The 20,411-nt window shown below is 38.8% G+C and overlaps 1 protein-coding gene across 1 annotated transcript in view; it reads left to right on the top strand.

Moving 5' to 3' along the window:
• Positions 1-962: 962 nt before the first annotated feature.
• CLCA1 (chloride channel accessory 1) overlaps positions 963-20,411 on the top strand; it is a 35,490-nt gene continuing 16,041 nt past the window's right edge. Inside the window, exons 1-7 of the mRNA XM_007529967.1 lie at positions 963-1,124; positions 3,998-4,138; positions 4,429-4,576; positions 9,228-9,333; positions 12,824-13,001; positions 17,459-17,677; positions 18,371-18,598. Of these exons, the coding sequence (XP_007530029.1) occupies positions 963-1,124; positions 3,998-4,138; positions 4,429-4,576; positions 9,228-9,333; positions 12,824-13,001; positions 17,459-17,677; positions 18,371-18,598 (1,182 nt within the window). The remainder of the gene's footprint in view (positions 1,125-3,997; positions 4,139-4,428; positions 4,577-9,227; positions 9,334-12,823; positions 13,002-17,458; positions 17,678-18,370; positions 18,599-20,411) is intronic.

Raw genomic sequence — 20,411 nt, forward strand, 5'->3', positions numbered from 1 at the left:
CAACATCAAAGGAATTGGACAGACATGATAAAGTTGGTGGTTGCCACCATCTAAAAACCAAATGATTTCATGAGATGAAAGGTCACTTTAAATGATATATGACTACAGTAGAGTAATAGGTCAATTTGAGTTTTCTACTGAGATTTGGAAAACTTTATAGTGCCTGGAAGTCCACAGTTCACATTCTGAAAGACATTTAGTTTTAGGAAAATAATTCTGTGTTATTTATTTGAATTCTAGTGGCCAAGAGGAGATAGAGAATAAAAAAAAAAATCAATAGATGTCAAACTGGTAAACTGGAAGAAGTATGCTTTGCACAGTGAGATTTAATTGTTTTACTTTCCAATGTAAAATATCCAATAATATCTATGCTGCATGCTAATCCCATCAACTGCATGTGGATTATCTAACGGAGCACTGAAAGATTATCTCAAGCTTGATGAGGATAAAAACTAAAGACTCCCATGAAGGGAACAAGATATATGGCTTTTACCTTATGGGCCTCTCTGAGCAAGGTTGGGGGGCAGGTAGAGTTGGAGGGTGGTGTTGGGTGGATATCTCTGGCTCAGCAAACATTTGTAAGAAGTAAACAAATCTCTCATTGATCAAGCTGCTTGTCACCTGTGAGTACTTTCAGGAAATGGGACAGAGGCTCCCCACCCTCATTCTCAGCATCTGGCATAGGGAAGGGAAGGGTAATGATCCTTTCAAACACAAAACATTTAAAAGTACACAGAATTTGAGACTAGGAAGTAGTTGAATGTTTTTTTTTTTTTTTACTGGAGACAAAAACAATCATGAAACGATGTTGGGTCAAGAGATTAAAGTTCATATGAAAAACCACTTGTGATAACTTGGAAGAATGTGTGTTTACATATTCACACACTTATACATATATAGAGAGGTAAGGAAAGATAACTCCCAAACGAATATTTTCCAAAGAGAGTTGTATAGCTATGGAGATGTCTAAATCAAGATGTTCGGTTTTCATCTTGGTCCTTCACCTTCTGGAAGGAGCCTTGAGCAACTCACTTATTCAGTTGAATAATAATGGTTATGAGGGCATTGTCATTGCCATTGACCATAACGTACCTGAAGATGAAACACTCATTCAACATATAAAGGTAAGTTTGAAATGATAATTAGCATCTCTCTCTCTCTCTCTCCCTAGCCCCACGCCTCTCTCAATTTCATCTCTCTCTCTTTTTTTTTTCTACTAAATAAAAAAAAAGAAGAAGGAGATCATCAGTGGCCACCAGGAGCAGTAGATTCCTCATGCAGGCACCAAGTCCCAGCAATAACCATGGGCAATAAAACAAACAATCAGGAACAATTCCAATCTTTCTGTCCTAGAAAGAAAGCATATTCTTTTCTAGTTTTCTGTTTCCCCACAGAAATAATGAAGGGAGGTGATACTACTGAGAATCCTTGAAAGGCCCCCTTGCACTGGGCCTGATAAATACAGGGTTTACTTCCCTTGGAAGGATCAGAATTGTTCCTACAAGGATTAGCAAGGTCATGTATGACAGCAAGCAACTAAAATAAAAGGAAATTTCCTTACAAGAGACCAGGCTGGAATCTGGATATAGCACATTTAGAAATGGTATTGAGCAGTAAGCAAAAATGTTGGTCTGTCCTAGAGATAATGATAAGTACCTTTTTCACAGGCTTAAACTTACCTATGTATGATAGAGGGGCCTGGGTAAAGGGTATAAGGCATCTCTATCTTCTGCATGTCTTCAGTGGTTTAAAATAATCTCATACATTTTTTTAAACTTAAAAGACACACATAGTGCTCAGTGCATAACAGTGGTAGAAATAATCATCGGTCTACTGTTTATGCCTTCTAGAGGGTTAAAATTTATCCTCTTTATCCAAGTCAAAAGGAATGTGACTTCTTTCTGAGGCAAGTTCTGAAGCATGAAGTCAGACAGAAGTAATGTAATGGACACACAGAGTTTTTTTGTTTTTGTTTTTTTGTTTCTTTTGCTCTGAACAGAAGCAAACCCAGAAAGAAAGCTCACAGACAATGTCTACCATCAAGAAGAGCTGAACTTAGAAAAATGGGATTAGTAAGGGAAGTTAAAACTTAGTTACTTCCCTGTAAGATTATCAATTATTGCTGCCACGGATGAAGATGAAAGTGAAGTCTAAAGCTTTTGAAATATCTCAAAACTCAGAAGCTTTTGAATATGTTTTTGATCGCCTTTAAACTTAGGAACAACATAAGCAAAAACGAAAGTAGCCACTTGGAAAAACAAGGAGTTGGGGAAGGGGGAGCAATATGTTCAGCATATGTTTTGCATTAAAATGTCATTGAGTTTCAAGAACATGCCAGAAGAATAGCATAGGTATCTTTTCTTTAATAATAATGGTTTTCTATATTCAATGTTTAAGACGTTTCAAAGATGTTTTCACCTCGTTATTTTTGGATGTTTTCCTACTGAGAAATATACTTTTTAAATTTTTAAATATTTATTTATTGCATAGAGACATCCAGAAATTGAGAGAAGAGGGGAGATAGAGAGAGAGAGACACCTGCAGCACTGCTTCACTGCTCACAAACTTTTTCCCCTACAGGTGGGGACCGGGGGCTTGAACCTGGATCCTAGCACATTGGAACATGTGCATACAACCAGGTGCACCACCACCTGGCCCCTGAGAAATAAACTTCTTGCTCTGATTATCTAGTTAGTTTTATAGGAGTTTGGTATGCTGTCTATTATGTATTTATGTGATATTCATTGCTTTTTACATTTCCTCCTCTGTAATGGGAATTACAGATGTGTTCAAAGTGGCTAATTAACCACTTAAAAACAATAGTGAATTCCTTCCTATTTGACTCTCTGTAGATGCAGAGTTGAGCGGCCACACTGTGGATTTAGCCTCTCTCTGTGCTCTGAAGACAGACTACCATTCTTAGGAAGACAGAAACCTCTAGGTAGCTTTGCTTCAGTATCACAATCCCCTGTGTTTCTCCCCTACAAGACCAGGTGATGGCGCTGCAACGGTTCCAGCCATGGTACACACCCACTGCCTTCTCCCGCCTGTCCCCACACACCACACCATAGGCTAGTGGAGTAGTCTGAGGTCTCCACAATGCCTGAAAACACAGATATCGCCTATCTCAGCACTCCTAAATAGTTTGCCACTCATCATAACTGTTGATTGTTGGAAAAGTCATGATGCGTTTTATTTTTATCCCCGACAACCCGATATTTCATACATTCATTCATACATTCATTGATCCATGCAGTCATCCATCCAGTGAATATTCACAGAGAAATTACATTATATCAAATACCAGGAATCCAGTGGTGAACAGTACACTACCCCGGTTTATTGTTCTTAAGGAACTATTAGTCTGCCCTACAACTTCATTCTCAACCTTCTTGCTTTCTTCCAACTCTCCTGAATTCACTCCTATGGAGCTGATCTCTGCAGTTTACCACACTTCACCCAGACTGCCAGATCCGTTGCTATGGAAGTAGCACAGTGAATACAATGCTGAACCTCTCAAGTACAAGGTTCTGATTTTGATCCCGGGTAACATATGTTGGAGAGAGGGTCTAGCTCTCTATCTCCTTCTCTAAATAAATAAGGGGGCAAATATGTAAATAAATATTTAAATTTAAAAATCACAATTTTTTCTTTTCTCCATCCTCCTCCTCTCTTTCTTCCTCTTCATTTTCCTCTTCTTGTCATTGTCATCTTCATTGTTCCTAGCTGATTTTTCCACACAGAGAGACAGAAGCAGGGGTGGGTGGAAAGACACCACAGTCCGAGAGTTTCCTTCAGTGCGAGTGTGTGTGTCAGACTCAAACCCGGGTTGTGTGCACTGCAAAGTAGATACACTCTTCAAGTAAACACCCCTTTGCATCTCCATAAGAACTAACCTTTGAAATGTATAATGTTGGTGTACTTTTAAGTGACTGGCAAATATCTCTATTTCCTGTTAAAAATCGTGCATGCTCAGTATGTCTTCTTTTCTTTCCAGGACATGGTGACTCAAGCATCTCCATATATGTTTGAAGCTACAGGAAAAAGATTCTTTTTCAAAAGTGTTGCTATTTTGATTCCTGAAACATGGAAATCAAAGCCTGAGTATATGAGACCAAAACTGGAGACCTATAAAAATGTGAGGATGTCAATGGTTTTTATTAGTTTTTTCAAATTCACTTTTCTTCTTTTTTTTAAATTTCTTTATTTGGGGAATTAATGTTTTACATTCAACAGTAAATATAATAGTTTGTACATGCATAACACTTCCCAGTTTTCCATATAACAATACACACTTTTCTTCTATGCTTCAGATTCTTTCTTCAAAATGTTATACAGTCAGATTAAATGGCTCCAAAACACTTCTTTTTGCATGAGACTGGCTAATTGGGAGAGCACTTATGATTAAAATTGTTTCTCAAATTTTAGGCTGACATTCTAGTAGCTGAACCCAATGTCCCAGGGGATGATGGACCTTATACTGAGCAGATGGGAAACTGTGGAGAGAAGGGGGAAAGGATTCATTTCACACCTGAATTCCTAACAGGAAAAAAGTTGCAGCAGTATGGACCACAAGGTATGGGTAGAAATGAGATCTTCTGATGCAGTCATTACAAGTTAACAATTTTTCTTTTAATGTAGGTCAACACTAGCATTATCCTTTGAGTAGCCAAACATATGTCAAATTAACGCATTTTTCACTCTCATAACACATTTCTTTCCACCTAAAATAGAGATTCAGGATATTTCAATCATCAGTTTGTAATTAAATAACTTGTGTTTTGCTTACATGGAAAAATGTAGTATTTTAATTTTTTAATGAATATTACTCTTGATGTAATTGATTATTTTAATTTTACAAACATTTATCAAATAACAAGTGAAAATAGTTTAATATGCAGTATTGTTTCTTTTTTAAATATTTTTTCTTTTTAATATTTATTTATTTATTATTGGATAGAGATAGAGAGTAGTGGGGGAGATAAAGAGGGAGAGGAAGACAGAGACACCTGCAGCCCTACTTCACCACTTATGAAACTTTCTTCCTGCAGGTGGGGACCAGGGGCTTGAACCTGGGACCCTGTGCACTGCAATGTGTGCGCTTAAGCAGGTGCACCAACACCTGGCCCCCGCAGTATTAAGTTTCTATGAATCATACTTACCTGTGTTCAACTTTTATTTATTAGTGATTTAAAACTGACTTACAGAATTATGAGATAACAATTTCACACCATTCCCACGACCAGAGTTGTGTGTTCCCATTCCCTCTATTGGAAAATGCAGTAGTTCTCCTAAGGTTACAGATATGGGTTGAGTATTATTTCTTTTTTTTTTTTTTTTTTTAGATTTTTTGTTTATTTATGAGAAAGACAGGAGGAGAGAGAAAGAACCAGACATCATTCTGGCACATGTGCTGCCAGGGATCGAACTCGGGACCTCATGCTTGAGAGTCCAAATTTTATCACTGTGCCACCTCCCGGACCACGAGTATTATTTCTGTAACAATCTATATATATTTGTCCAATTTTCTATGATCCCACCTTCTGTTCCTTTCTAAGTCACACCTACATTTATTACTACTTCTGATTGTCCTTCCTTTTTTTGTCTTCTCTCTCTTCAATTCTCTTTAATTCTAATGGAATTAAAGTTCAGACCTCTCTGGTCATCTTCTATTAACATTTCTCCCTCTCTGGGGGTATGGACCAAAATCCTTTTTGGGGTGCACAAGGTGGGAGTGCTGGCTTCTGTAATTGCTTCTCTACAGGACATAGATGTTGGTAGGTCAATTCACACCCCCAGGCTGTTTCTGTCTCTCCCTAGTGGAGCAGGGCTCTGGAGAAGAGAGACTTCAGGACATATTGGTGAGATCGTCTGCCCAGGAAAGTCAGGATGGAATCAGTAGCGTCTGCAATTTGGTGGCTAAGAGTCAGTAAGATATAATGCAGGACAAATTGTTTAATAAACAGGAACTAAAAAGTAGAAATAGAGCAGATGAGAATAGGGATCTTAGGGTAGAAAGAAGCTAGGAAGTCTATTTTACGTATGTTCCTAGGGGCCCATGACTTTAGTAACTATTTTTGCCTGAGCTTGATAGTTAACATGAAGGTGGACTAAACATGTTGTCTGGGAAGGTGGTGTCAGAGCTGAGAATAGGACTAGAAAGCTAGATTAGAGCAGAGAGTAGCTCCCAAACTTAAAGAAAGCATATAAATACCATTAACTGTTTACATCATGCATCTGACCTCACCTAAATAAAATTAAACCTCCCAGCAAGCAATTCCAGTAGTAGCCACCAGATGGAAACAATACACAGTGATCTCAGACTTCCCTTTGAACTATGAACAGATTGTTAAAACACCAGATTCTGATTCCATACGCCAGCAGGGGGACTCCAAAACCTACATTTCTTTCACAAGTTTCCAGTTTATCCTGATACTTCCTAACCACAGGCCAAATTCTGATTACCAGCCAGATTGTTTTTTTGAAGTTCATTTCTCAAAAACCTATGACTCAACAAAAAAGTTCACTTTCTTTTTTCTTCACAAATTAAACTGTCATTTTAATGTGAACAACATAGAACAATATTTGAAGAAAATCTTCAGGGGAGAAAAAATGGAGTAAAAACAATAGGTGCTTTCCAGGTATGATACATTTGATTAGAGCACAGAATTTGCAGACGCGTGATCACAGGTTCAATCCCTGCAACTGATGGAGCTGAGTGGAGTCACACACCCCCTGTCATAAAAATAAATTAGCCAGATGCAACTAATTAATGAAGCTAACCGATAATGTGTGTTAGATGTCTTTAGTGTCTTGTAAAGAATAGAAGCAGCTTCGTTTTCTTTATTTAAATAGGCGAGATAGAAGAATCAAACTAAAGAGATCTATTGCCTCCACTCCCGAACACACTGGTGTGCTTATAGATCTTAGCAGAAAGAGATGTCGACATGCTTCTTCGTTGCTCTCTTAGCATATTTCACTTCACCTCCAGGCAGGAAGAGTAAACCCGCAATGAGTCCATACATAGGCATTGAAGTGATTTAATATATATTTTACCACCATCTCATACCCTAGTCTACTTACTCTATACATTGTTGTTTCTGCAGAGTCTCTCCTTTCTGTACCACGATTATATTTCCACTCCATTACCATCTGTTCTTACTCTTAAGAGGTCATCAGTTGTTCCCCAACATCTATAAAGTAGTCAAAACCCTTAACGTGAGAGACTAGGGCTTTCTTACATACATCCCCTCAGCCCTCAAAATAAGCTTCCTCAGAAAATTACATTTGAGGGTAGGGAAGTATACACAGCGGGTTAAGCGCACGTGGCGCAAAGCGCTAGGACCAAAGTAAGGATCGCGGGTTTGAACCCCCAGCTCCCCACCTGCATGGGAGTCGATTCACGCACGAGCGGTGAAGCAGGTAGGCATGTGTCTTTCTCTCCCCCTTTCTGTCTTCCCCTACCCTCTCTGTTTCTCTTTGTCCTATTCAACAACAATAATAATAACCACAGCGATGATAAAACAAGGTCAATAAAAAGAGGGGGAGCCTCCAGGAGCAGTGGATTCCTGTTGTAGGCACGGAGCCCCAGCAGTAACCCTGGAGGCAAAAAAAGGAAAATAACATTCCAGAAAAAATGATTAGCTGTATATATGTCACTAAGACTCCTACAGATTTAACACATATCCACAGATTTACTACTAAATTCTAGTAGACGCTATGTGCAAAAAAAAAAAAATTATGAAGAAGAAGTAATGATGTCATCTTCACAGAGATAAAAAATGAGTGTTTAAGACAGGCCATTCTAACAATAGTAAGTGCCACAAGAGAAAACAGTGAAAGTGCAAAGGAGGGGCACCCAGGGTAGTTCGAGGAATGTCAGAAAAGGTTTCTAGGCAGATTCATAAGATACATTTGATCTTGAAGTAAGATGGGGAAAAGAATCCATTGTGATTTTAAGAGTTTTAGAAGTGAGTGTGTAACAGCAAATATGTGAGTGTGTGTTGATCTTGTCTGTCAGTCTGAGAAATTGAACTTAACATCGTAAAGAACCACTGACAGTGAAGAAAGATAAGGAGGACAGGTGGCTTTTCCAGAAATTCGACAGTGAGATATTAGGAGGAAGCACAAAGGCAAAGGTGGAGCAGATAGCTTGGTCTGTGCAATCTATGAGCCATGAAGGAGAAGAATCTTCTTGGGTTACTAACCTGGAAGCCCTCTGAATGCTTCTGGCTCTTACACGTAGAGGGATTTTTATAGACACCTGACAGTGTTTGTCAACCACTAACCTCTGAGTTGAGAGGACCTGGAAGTTGTCTCTTTTTGTGTGTGTAAATGACTGCTGGGCATTTACTAGATATGTCATTAACATTTAACAAGCCAAACTAAGTAGCTCCATTTTTCAGAAATTTACAGCTATTATATTAGAATTTTCTTTCTAAATAATTTCTTTTCTTTATAGAGACAGAGCTAAATTGAGAGGGGGTGGAGTGATAGAGAGGGGGAGAGAAAGATAAGCTGCAGCACTGCTTCACCACTCGTGAAGCCCTTCCCACCCCCTGCAGGTGGGGAACAGGGGCTTGAACCTGGGTCTTTATGCATGATAACGTGTGCTCTACAGGGTGTGCCACCTCTTGGTCCTGGAGGTGACACAGTGGATAGTTGAATTCCTGGTATCATATAAACCAGAATGGTGCTCAATCCTCTCCCTCTCTCTCTATCTCTATCCTCTCTCTCTTTCATTCCTTAATAAATATTTTTAGAAGAAGTCATCATGGCATTCCCACAATAAAGTAGACTCCAAGAGTACTCAGATTCTTTTCCCAGCATGAGAGTAAAAAAAAGGAGTTTTACTTTTTTTTTTTTTGCCTCCAGGGTTATTGCTGGGGTTTGGTGCCTGCCCTGCGAATCCACTGCTCCTGGAGGCCATTTTCTCCATTTTATTATTGTTGTTATTACTATTGTTGTTGTTGGATAGGCCAGAGAGTAATCAAGAGAGGAGGGAAGGACAGAGAGGGGAAGAGAAAGACAATGCAGGCCTGTTTCACATCCTGTGAAGTGACTCCTCCCCCCCCTGCCCTGCAGGTGGGCAGCTGGGTGCTTAAACCAGGATCATTATGTTGATCCTTGTGCTTCATGTCATGTGTGCTTAACCCACTGAACTAATGCCCGACCCCCAATTTCATCATTCTTATTGTAATCAGGTGTCTGAAATAATTTTCTCACAGGAAGGGCATTTGTCCATGAGTGGGCTCATCTGCGATGGGGAGTATTTGAAGAGTACAACAATGACCAGAAATTCTACTTATCCAAAAGAAAAATCAAGCCAGTAATGTATGTATATTTTGATTTAACTTTTCCCAAACAATTTTAAGGTGCAATCAATTTGCTTTGAGCTGATTACTTGAAATTTTGCCATCTTTCATTGTGTTTTTCTCTCATTCAGAATCCCACACAATCGCTGTTTGTTATTTTGCAAAATTGTCATTTAATTGAATGCCTCACTCAGCAACTACAGAGCATTTGTATCTTTTTAAAAAATATTTATTTATTTATTCCCTTTTGTTGCCCTTGTTATTTTATTGTTGTAGTTATTATTGATGCCATTGTTGTTGGATAGGACAGAGAGAAATGGAGAGAGGAGGGGAAGACAGAGTGGGGGAGAGAAAGATGCCTGCAGACCTGCTTCACCACTTGTGAAGCTACTGCCCTATAGGTGGGGAGCTGGAGGCTCGAACCGGGATCCTCATGCCGGACCTTGCACTTTGTGCAATGTGCGCTTAACCCACTGAGCTACTGCCCGATTCCCACATTTGTATCTTTTATATGTAGTCAACTAGAAGGAAATTCGCAGGTGCCACATTCAGTAAATCTCCTGTTCCATATCAGAGTCCATGAACGAAACAAAACTAATTCGTGTCTTCATTGTCTGCAGGGCAGAATGGTATCTGTGTAGACTTTGCCAGTTTGAGAAGGCCTGGGAGGTATTGTGGAACTTAGTTGAAAGACAATCCAAATATTAAAATAAAACAGAGCACTGCCAGCTAGAAGTAAACCCTGCATAGCATCAGTAGAAAGCAAAGAGAATCCTTGGGAAGTACCCTATGCTACCATGATTTTATGGCTAAATGTATGTAAATAATAACTTCAGTTACTGCGATCTGCATTCATACAAAGATAAAAGATAAGGAATTTCCCACTTTACTTCAAAGAGCTATCATAATTCAGCTAGTAAAAGCCAATTGGTGCTACTAAGAAAAGCTTTATAGATAGATCTTTCTGAAAACACCATGCTATTAGGTAAATAATTAGCATTGCAAGTAAAGAAGAAAAATCCTTCTCTAAAAAGAATTTTGCAGGAGTCGGGCAGTAGTGCAGCAGGTTAAGCGCACTTGGCGCAAAGCGCAAAGACTGTAAGGATCCCAGTTTGAGCCCCCCGGCTCCCCACCTTCAGGGGAGTCACTTCACAGGCGGTGAAGCAGGTCTGCAGGTGTCTTTCTCTCCCCGTCTCTGTCTTACCCTCCTCTCTCCATTTCTCTCTGTCCTATCCAACAATAACTACAACAATAAAACAAGGGCAACAAAAAAGGAATAAATAAATAAATAATAAAATAAAATGATGTTAAAAAAAGAATTTTGCATGTTTATGCTTTATTAAGAGGGGACAAAAATGTTTCATAGAACTAGATGTTAGTGTGCTATCTCCACTTCTGCTGCCAGTTCTGCTTGTCGGATGGCTCTCTGAAGAGTTGTGTTTGGACTTTGTTCTGTTACTGTCTCTACTCAGTTGTTTTCAGAGAGCTGATTGTGCTGGACTCAGTACTCAACCCCGGCCTCCTATTTCTCCCACAGGACAACTACTGGTCATCAGTCCTTCTTTTGTCTATCATGTTGAAGTTCTGTCAACTTGGTCCACTTCCATTATATTTTTCCCTTATTATGATAACATTTGGGGCATATCTAGATACTAAAGTCCTCCTAAAGCCCTTCATAATATATCAGCTTCCTCCAGCTTGTTCCTTCTGCTCTCCATAGACCACATCCCAGAGTAATTTCCCTGATGTGATCACACGTTAGACTGACCTCACAAATCTCAATGGGCACCGTCCCAACTTTGACATCTACTTTTCACACTTCTCTTTTCTAACCTTTAAAGCAGACACTATATATTCCTTGAGGAAAAAAAAAAAAAAGCATGATGGTCAATACATATTCTTTTCTAGAGTTAGACTAGAAATAAGAGCAAAGAAAGGCTGTTGATCCTTCCACAGGTAATATAACTAAACATGATGTGATCACTATATTCTCTTAAAAAAAAAATTTAGGGAGTTGGGCAGTAGCGAAGTGGGTTAAGTGCACATGGTGCAAAGTGTAAGGATCAGCATATGGATCCCGGTTCAAGCCCCTGGCTCCCCACCTACAGGAGTATCGCTTCACAAGTGGTGAAGCAGGTCTGCAGGTGTCTCTCTTTCTCTCCCCCTCCGCCTTCCCCTCCTCTCTCCATTTCTCTGTCCTATCCAACAATGATTACAACAATAAAACAACAAGGGCAGCAAAAGGAAATAAATAAATATTTAAAATAATAATAAAATTTATTAAAACATATTAATGCAAATTGTTCTTATCTTTTCCATTTCAATCATTACTTTTAAGTCCTATAAACAACCAAAGATGGTGTCACAGCCTACAGTATTTTCCTTTCCTTAAAATGAGTTAGTACTACCCACAGGAGGTTACATTTCTTCAAATAAAACATTCATTACACATCAACAGGCTATGGAATATTTAATGGCAAAACACTAAGACTATTTCAAGAAATGAGATAAAACCACATTAGCACAGTTATCTAATTTTGTCGAGAAAATTGTCACCACTTTAAAACCAATAACACATGAAACGAAAGTGGAAACAGAGAGGCTACTCGTCAGGAGGAGAAAAATGCTTTCAGAAAGATGATCATTTGCTTTTTGGAAACCTGAGTAAATGATAGAAATTAGTATTGATAAATAAAATCATTGTGGTGATCAGGTACAAAATCAATATTCAAACTGCCACCCCACCTATTAACAATAACCAGTTTAAAAATATAGTGGAAAAAATATTCTGCAATAGCAACTAAGAGCATTGAAAAGTAGGGGAATCTCTAAGAACTGTGGAAGTCATATTTGAAGAGTATAAAATTCTTCTAGGTCATTAAAATAATTAACTAAGTTAATTCCCAGAAGATATAGATTCAGCCCAAATTACTATATACATTTTATGTAACTCTAATAAAATGCACACCAACTTTACCACATTAAAAACATCCTACATTTGAGCTGGGGAGATGACATAATGGTGATGCAAAAAGCCTTTCACGCCTGGGGCACCAAAGATCCCAGGTCTAATCCCCAGAACCACAATAAACCAGAGAGGAGCAGTGTTCTGGTAAAAATAAATAAATAAATAAATAAATAAATAAATGGAAATTATTCTGGTGAGAACTAAATAACTTTTGCTATTTGTTCTGAGCTAAGAGAGGTAATTATAGTTCAAAGCCATCTGTCAAAAATTGACTTCTGGGACATGTGGTGGCACACCTGGTTGAGTGCACATGCTACAATGCTCAGAGACCCGGGTTCTAGTCCCCAGTCCCCATATGCAAGGGGAAAGCTTTGTGAATGGTGAAGCACTGATGGTGTTGCTCCCTCTCTATTCCTCTCAATTTTTGGCTGTCTTTATTCAGTAAATAAAGAAAATTTTTAAAAAATTAGAAATTGATTCCAAAGTCTAACCCTTTAAAATGATTATAGCACCTAGACAACTAACCTTAATTTATTTTCAGGTGCTCAGAAAAATTTCATGGTGAAAACATAGCATTAAAATGTCAGGGAGGAAGCTGTATCCCTTCATCATGCAGAATCGACAAAAACACAGGGGTGTTTACAAAAGAATGTGAGTTCATCCTTGATGAGGATCAGACTGAGAAAGTTTCCATCATGTTTGCTCAAGATATTTCATCTGTAAGTACCCTTTTCTTATTCCTTGACACTTATGAGTTGCTGAAGTTTTAACCCCAGATGCTACTCATGACCACAGGGGACATTAAGACATTCTTTTTACTGGTTAATAAGGAAATGATCAGTAGCCTTAAATTGTTAATGAAGATCTTCACAGTCTGCATATTTGAGTTTGATCATTCACTGAGATTTATTTATTTGTTTTTTATGAGTATTGGTGCCCTTAGGGAGTTTGCACTGTTTTCATAGCTTTAAGATGCTTCCCATTGTTGTTTGTATAAGACCAAGCCATGAAATGAATTTGACTAAATACCTATATTAGTGCTAAAAATGTACATCAGCAAATATGCACGGATTAAATATATCCACTGACCACCACCAATGGTAAATCCCTTTTCTTTTCCAGATTATAATATTCAATTGTGCGTTCCTTTTGCAACTGAGAGAGGAATAACTTGCAAGTCTCTGTCAATAAAACTGTGGGGGACAGGCTTGAAAGTTCTTGCCCCATGGTTCCTGAGGCCCATCCTCAGTCTGATTTCATAGTCCATTCCTATATATATTCAGAAATTTCCAGGAAGGTATTCATATTATGTGTTTTAAAATTAACCATGAAGATATATTGGATACAAAGTCAGATGTGAAAACCTTTTACACAAACATCTTAATGTCGATGTTTACAGCTTGCTAAAATTTAACCATAATTATCACAAGGGAACATCATTGCAATGACCTTACAGTGCAAAAAAAGAGAAAAAAGATAAGTGCTTTGTAGTTAATAATTACTAGAATCTTGGGTATTTAAGATGTTTTCATTGAATTATTTTACTGGGAAGTCCCTGAGAGAGGAAACTGGGTCATAATTTTCAAATGCTCCCAAATGGGAGGGATGAGAGTGATTAAGAAGATAAGAAATAATAATTTATTGACTTCCCTCTGCATATGCAATTCTTGCATAATCATCATTTTTCACTTTCTTGATAAGATAATTGTCATGCAGATTGATTTTAATTACAGGAAAAAAATACAAATTTCTAAAAGTGTTCAATCTGTCATACACTGAGTTTTGAAGAAGCCAACTTTAATGAGACAATTATATGTCATAGATGGATTTAATAGCCCATAAATTCTTCTCAAGCACTTGGGCAGCCACAGCATGGAAACCCCCTCTCTAGCCCTGACACAGGAAGGAAATGAAAAAAAAAATTTTTAAAGAATATCACCTTTTAACTGAATCATCAATGTAGAACTCACAGTACAGAAAATAGAGGAAGAGGAATTCTCTTTTTAAATTTATTTTAAAAAGGAGACATTAACAAAACCATAGGATAAGAGGGGCACAACTCCACACAATTCCCACCACCAGATCTCTGTATCCCATACCCTCCCCTCATAGCTTTCCTATTCTTTATCCCTCTGGGAGCATGGACCCAATGTCATTGTGGGATGCAGAAGGTGAAGGTCTGGCTTCTGTAATTGCTTCCCCTCTGAACATGGGCATTGACTAGTCTATCCATACTCCCAGCCTGCCTCTCTCTTTCCCTAGTAGGGTAGGGATTTGGAGAAGCAGAACTCCAGGACACATTGGTGGGGTTGTCTGTCTAGGAAGTCTGGTCGGCATCATGCTAGCATCTGGAACCTGGTGGTTGAAAAGAGAGTTAACATACAAACCCAAACAAATTGTTGACCAGTCATGGACCTAAAGGCTGGAATAGTGCTGATGAAGTGTTGGGTTATCCTCCATTTTGTAGATAGCTAGTAGGCATGTTTCAGTTATATTTCAAAGGGCCTGTAGCTATACTAGTTTGGTTTTTTTTCCTCTGAGCCTGAAATCTGATATGCAGGTGGATCCAAGTTACTGTCTGGGGAGATGATATCATGTCTGGAAAAGGACCAGAAAGCTGGATCAGGAAGAGAGTAGCTCCCTAATATGGGGAAGGGGTAGAAATATTGTTGACTGTAAACCCCATCGATTTGATGTGATCTGGGGCCCATATTCAGCTTAGGAGCCTATGTGACCTCTGCATCCCTGTAGATTTGAGCTCACATTCTGTGGTCATGAGCAGGAACATTCCAAGCTGCCCCAATATCGACCCATCTGAGGAAGAGGAATTTTTTGACAAAGTGGGTATCATGAGAAAAAGCAGTGGGGTACAGAGTTATAAGACAAGTATGAGACTTTATCAGTCACAGTGCAGAACTAGAGATTTGGAGCATGAGGGTGCCGAGTGAAGCAGAAATATACATCATGAGAACTTCTGTTTGCAGTGTGAAGTATCTGAGCTATAATAAACCACCAAAGGGTCTTAAGAATAGGAGTAGGAAGGAAGCTCCCTCTAGAAGTGAAGCAATGGGGGAGGGGAGGTGAAAAAGTCAGATAAGAGAGACTGCAACAGTCTAAGGGAGGAGCATGTAGACTTCTAGGATGGAGATTGCTCTAGAAATGAAGAAAAGAGGATGAAGAGGAGATACAGTGGGACATCCTAACGTCAGTTCTATAGAAGGAAGGAAGTCACAAAACCTGACTGAGGTGACAGGGTATATAGTGGTGACATGAAATAAGGAAATATATATGGAGAGACAGAGTGGGAGGAAAAATGGTGAGTTTAGCTATGAAAATATAAAGGGTGAGGAGCTTGTGAGATAACTAAGTGGATTTTTATTTTTATTTATTTATTTATTTATTTTGCTTCCAGGGTTGTTCTAGGGCTCAGTGCAAGCACTAGAAATCTATCTCACTTGGTGTGATTTGTTTGCTTGTTTTTATACAATAGGTCAGAGCGAAATTGAAAGGGGAGTGGGAAGATAGAGAGGAAGAGAGACAGACACCTGCAGACCTGCTTCACCACTTTTAAGTGTCCCCACTGTAGGTGGGGAGCAAGTGCTCAAGCCCAGGTCCTACGACAGATCCTTGCACATAATGCTGTGTGAGCATAACCAGAAATGACACTACCCGGCCCCAACTAAGTGGAGTTTGTGTTGAAATTTGGGACAGTAGGTAGGTATAGGTAAGTGACAGACACTTTAGAAGTAAGGAAGAAAATGAGTAGAGTTAAAAGAAGATAAGATGGTGCCAGAGCAAGTAGGAGTTTAGGAGCAAGTAGCTTAAAGATAACAGTGAGGATGACTTGAAATTAAGTTGGAAAGTAAGGGAAGAATAACAACAACAACAAAAAGCCAAACCAAAACAAACCAAAAAATAAACAGGTAAATAAATTGTGAAGAACACAAATGTTGGTCTGCTTCTAATTCTGCTTCTAAGACCCCTTCTGTTGCTTTGCTTAATGCTGTGGTCTATTTACATAATCACTGCTTTACCTGAGACCCGCCCTGCCTACAGGGCATTTGTTTAATCCCCACTGGTTAGATGCAAGCTTGATACTTCCGATCGCACGCTTTTTCCTTCTCCCCACCCCCTATCCTATGTACATCCTCTCCCGACCTGACACTTCCACCTCAGGAGATATAAAGGACAGGACTTTCTAATGAAGAGAGATTAGATTGATTGCACTGCATCCCTGCTCGTCAATGAAGACTGAATTGTGTTCTCAGCTCAGCCATGAGTCCCTGGTCGTCTCTCTCCCGCCCATGAAGCTAGCCCAGCAACTGGCTCCCGAACAGGGACCCGTGAGTCCAAGAGGCTAAAGGTAGTTTTAGACAGAAACTCTGAATTGTGACTTTGGTTTTTCTCAGTCATGCTCTGCATTGACTGTGGGCTTGAAGCAAAGTGACTGACTAGCAAGGAGAAAAAGCAAAGAATTAAAACATTTTGAGTACAAATGTAAAATATTTTAATCAAGTTATTAAAGCAGTTATGACAAAGAGGGGGACATTTCACACTCAGCTGGTTGACCCTGTTCATAAAATGCTCCATTTAGACATTCTCTGATATTTGTGTAGTGTGCTGCTTCTTCTACCAGTGGGATAGGCTGACTCTCCTGGTCTTCTTTTCATTTTTCTGTTTTAAAACCATTGTTATCTCACTTCTAGAGTCAAGCTTTTGTGTTCTGTAAAGTAATATACATGTTGAAAGCAAGACAGAAATAATGAACCATCTAAAGCAACATTCAGCTACCTAGCACAATTTGAGAGGCTTATTTATATTGGATTGTTTTGATTTCTTTATTGGGGGATTAACAGTTTACAGTCAACAGTTAAATAAAATAGTTGTGCATGTATAACATTTCCACATAACAATACAACCCCCCATTAGGTCCTCCTCTGACATTATGTTCCAGGATCTGAACCCTCCCCCCTCATCCCAGAGTCTTTTACATTGGTGCAGTACACCAACTCCAGTTCAAGTGCTGCTGGGGTTTTCCCTTCTGATATTGTTTTTCAGCTTCTGCCTATGAGTGAGATCATCCCATATTTATCATTTTGTTATTAAAATACTAAAAATTATTAAAATTTTAGCAAGCACCTTACTATTATCTATATAATTTTATTAACCATTTCAGGTGACTGAATTCTGTACCCAAAAAAACCACAACAAGGAATCCCCAAACCTTCAAAATCAAAAATGCAATCTCCGAAGCACCTGGGAAGTGATTCAAGAGTCAGAAGACTTTAAGAAAACCACCCCTATGGCAACCCAGCCACCCAATCCCATCTTCTCATTGCTGCAGACTGGACAAAGAATTGTGTGTTTAGTTCTCGATAAGTCTGGAAGCATGGGGGTATGTACTTATTCTTTTGGATGCTAGTTCAAAAGACTACTTATGCATGATATGATTTGAAATACAACTTGGAAATGGCTGGGTGGGGATAAAAAAAAAAACTCACGTTCAGAACAGTTACAGTATCAACATTGCATTTTGAAGTGCCCATCTCAACAATTTTCAACAGAAGTTCAGTAACTTGTTTCATTTGCCAGATTAAATTAACCTTTCAATTTCTTTTAAATTTATTTCTTTATTGAGGAATTAGTGTTTTACATTCAACAGTAAATACAATAGTTTGTACATGTATAACATTCCCCAGTTCCCCATTTAACAATACAACCCCCACTATGTCATTTATCATCCTTCATGGACCTGTATTTTTTTAGTGTACATCTGATGAAGGATCTAGTTTTACTATGTTTTATGTTTCACATTTGTGTAAATATAAACATACATTTACACTTTACATTTCAATGACCTTACGGAGGTGTCTAGGACTTAAAGCATTCAACTAATGATTGCATAACCTGACTTAATCTCTTAGAGAGCTAACATTCTACCACAATGTACAACGAATATCAACGAGAAGCGGATCCCTGTTATCCGGTACATGTAGACAGTCACTTCTAAATCCCCTCTAGCCTGTTTTGTTATCAGTCTACCCATCTAACCCCAGCCTTACTGCTTTTCTTCCTCTTTTCCATTCAGGGTGGTGACCGCCTCCAAAGACTGAATCAAGCAGGCAAGCTTTTCCTGCTGCAGACGGTTGAGCAAGGGTCCTGGGTTGGGATGGTGACCTTTGACAGCGTGGCTTCTGTACAAAGTGAACTCCTACAGATAAACAGTAAAACTGAAAGGGACAAACTCGCAAAAAGCTTACCTACAGTGGCCACGGGAGGAACATCCATTTGCTCCGGGCTTCGATCAGCATTTACTGTGAGACGTATTTCCCTCCCGTATTTGACCAAATTTATGGTTGCCAAGAAATTCCCTTCTGTATTGTTTCCAAATATTCCTAGCATCTAGTTGAAGTAGAGTCAATGGCAGATCAGTGGTGCAAATGGTATGAAGGGGAGGGTCTCCTGAGCTATAATGGACATGCTTCGGGCCTAGTGTTTTCTGCATCTCTATATTCATGCTTTTTTCTTCATGCTTGCTTATCTGCTTGCAAGACAGTCATAGTGTGCATTCTCTTTTTAATTTTTTATTATCCTTATTTATTGATTGGCTATAGACAGTCAGAAGTTGAAAGGAAGAGAAAGATAGAGAGAGAGAGGCCTGAAGCACTGCTTCACCACTTAAAAAGCTTTACTCCTGCAGGTGGGGACTGGGGGCTTGAACTCAGGTACTTGCACATTGTAACATATGTGCCTATCCAGGTGTGCCACCACCTGGCCCCATGGTGTGCATTCTCCACGCCAGACACTGACATTAATAATAGTGTTGGCACAGAGAGCACAACTCTTATTACAGAGCTTGAGTCTTGTTGTGGCAGGTTAGAAGGGAAACAGACACACAGATAAATATATATTCAAAAACTATATTGAGTACCATGAAATAAAGGTAGACAAAGATCTCATAATATATATTTTATAAGAAAAATGATAAGTAACTTTGAGATGGCTAAACACTCTAAACTTCTGGTATTATATGACAAACAAATGGTCTGTTGACTGAAAGTAGGAGGGCTATGAATTGTATCGGAATCCATCCAAACTCTCATCTGATCATCTAATTACATTATTTCTCAACTCAGCTATCAATTAATCTCCATTAAAAAAAATTAAGATGAGGGCCAGTTGTTGGCACAGCTGGCTGAGTGCATACATAGGTGCAAAAAGGCTCAAGTTCAAGCCCTTTACATGTGGTGAAGGAGGGCTGCAGGTCTCTTTCTCTTGATTTCTGGCTGTCTCTATCCAATAAGTAAAGATAATTAACTTTTAATCAAGGATAATATATCTCACATTTACATTATATTGTAATACAGTCGCTTCCTAACATTCCAGGCACACATGCCTTCTCCCTGGTATTTTATGTTTAAGTAAATTATATCCTTTGCCCTTCAGAGTTTCTACATGTTTGGAACTTCTCAGAGAAATTCCTCCTCCTTCTTTTGTAGCTTAAATTGTGCCTGTACTCCTTCTTCAAAGATCCATCACAAACCACCTATGTCTTGACAACCTTACTAAATAATTCAACCATGTGACTTAAAAATATATCTTTTGCGACTTCTAGATTCTTCTGTCTTGTTTTTTAATCATGTGCTTATTCAACCAAAACTTCTTTAGAGAAAGATTTGTCTTTTTACCTCCCAGGCTGCTGGTGCCATATATATATTATTCAGAAAACCCTCAGTAAATACAATTATTTTTATTGTACCTGATACTTACTTGCCTGTCATATAGAATGCAGTATTCTATTCATTTTGCTACTTATTCCCATAAAATAAAGAATAAGAGGCTGGAGGAACCTTGCAAGGCTCTTTCTCAGAATCAACATTGTCATAACAGGCCTTTCCTCTTCCAGCCTTGGGGCATAATACATCAGTGTGGCAGGTCCAGATTCCCAGGCAACAAGAGGAATGTCTAGTTTCCAGCTTACACTGTTTGATATAGACTCTAGACTCAATCATGTCCTCAAATGCCATATTCCCTCCTTTTTTTTTCTGGCCTGAGAATCACTTCTCTAAAAGTGTTTTCTGTTGTATTCACAGCCTGTTGCAAAACCTTTACCCAGAAATCTGTGTGTG

Source organism: Erinaceus europaeus, chromosome 11 (assembly GCF_950295315.1).
Source record: "Erinaceus europaeus chromosome 11, mEriEur2.1, whole genome shotgun sequence".
In the NCBI taxonomy this organism is placed as follows: domain Eukaryota; kingdom Metazoa; phylum Chordata; class Mammalia; order Eulipotyphla; family Erinaceidae; genus Erinaceus; species Erinaceus europaeus.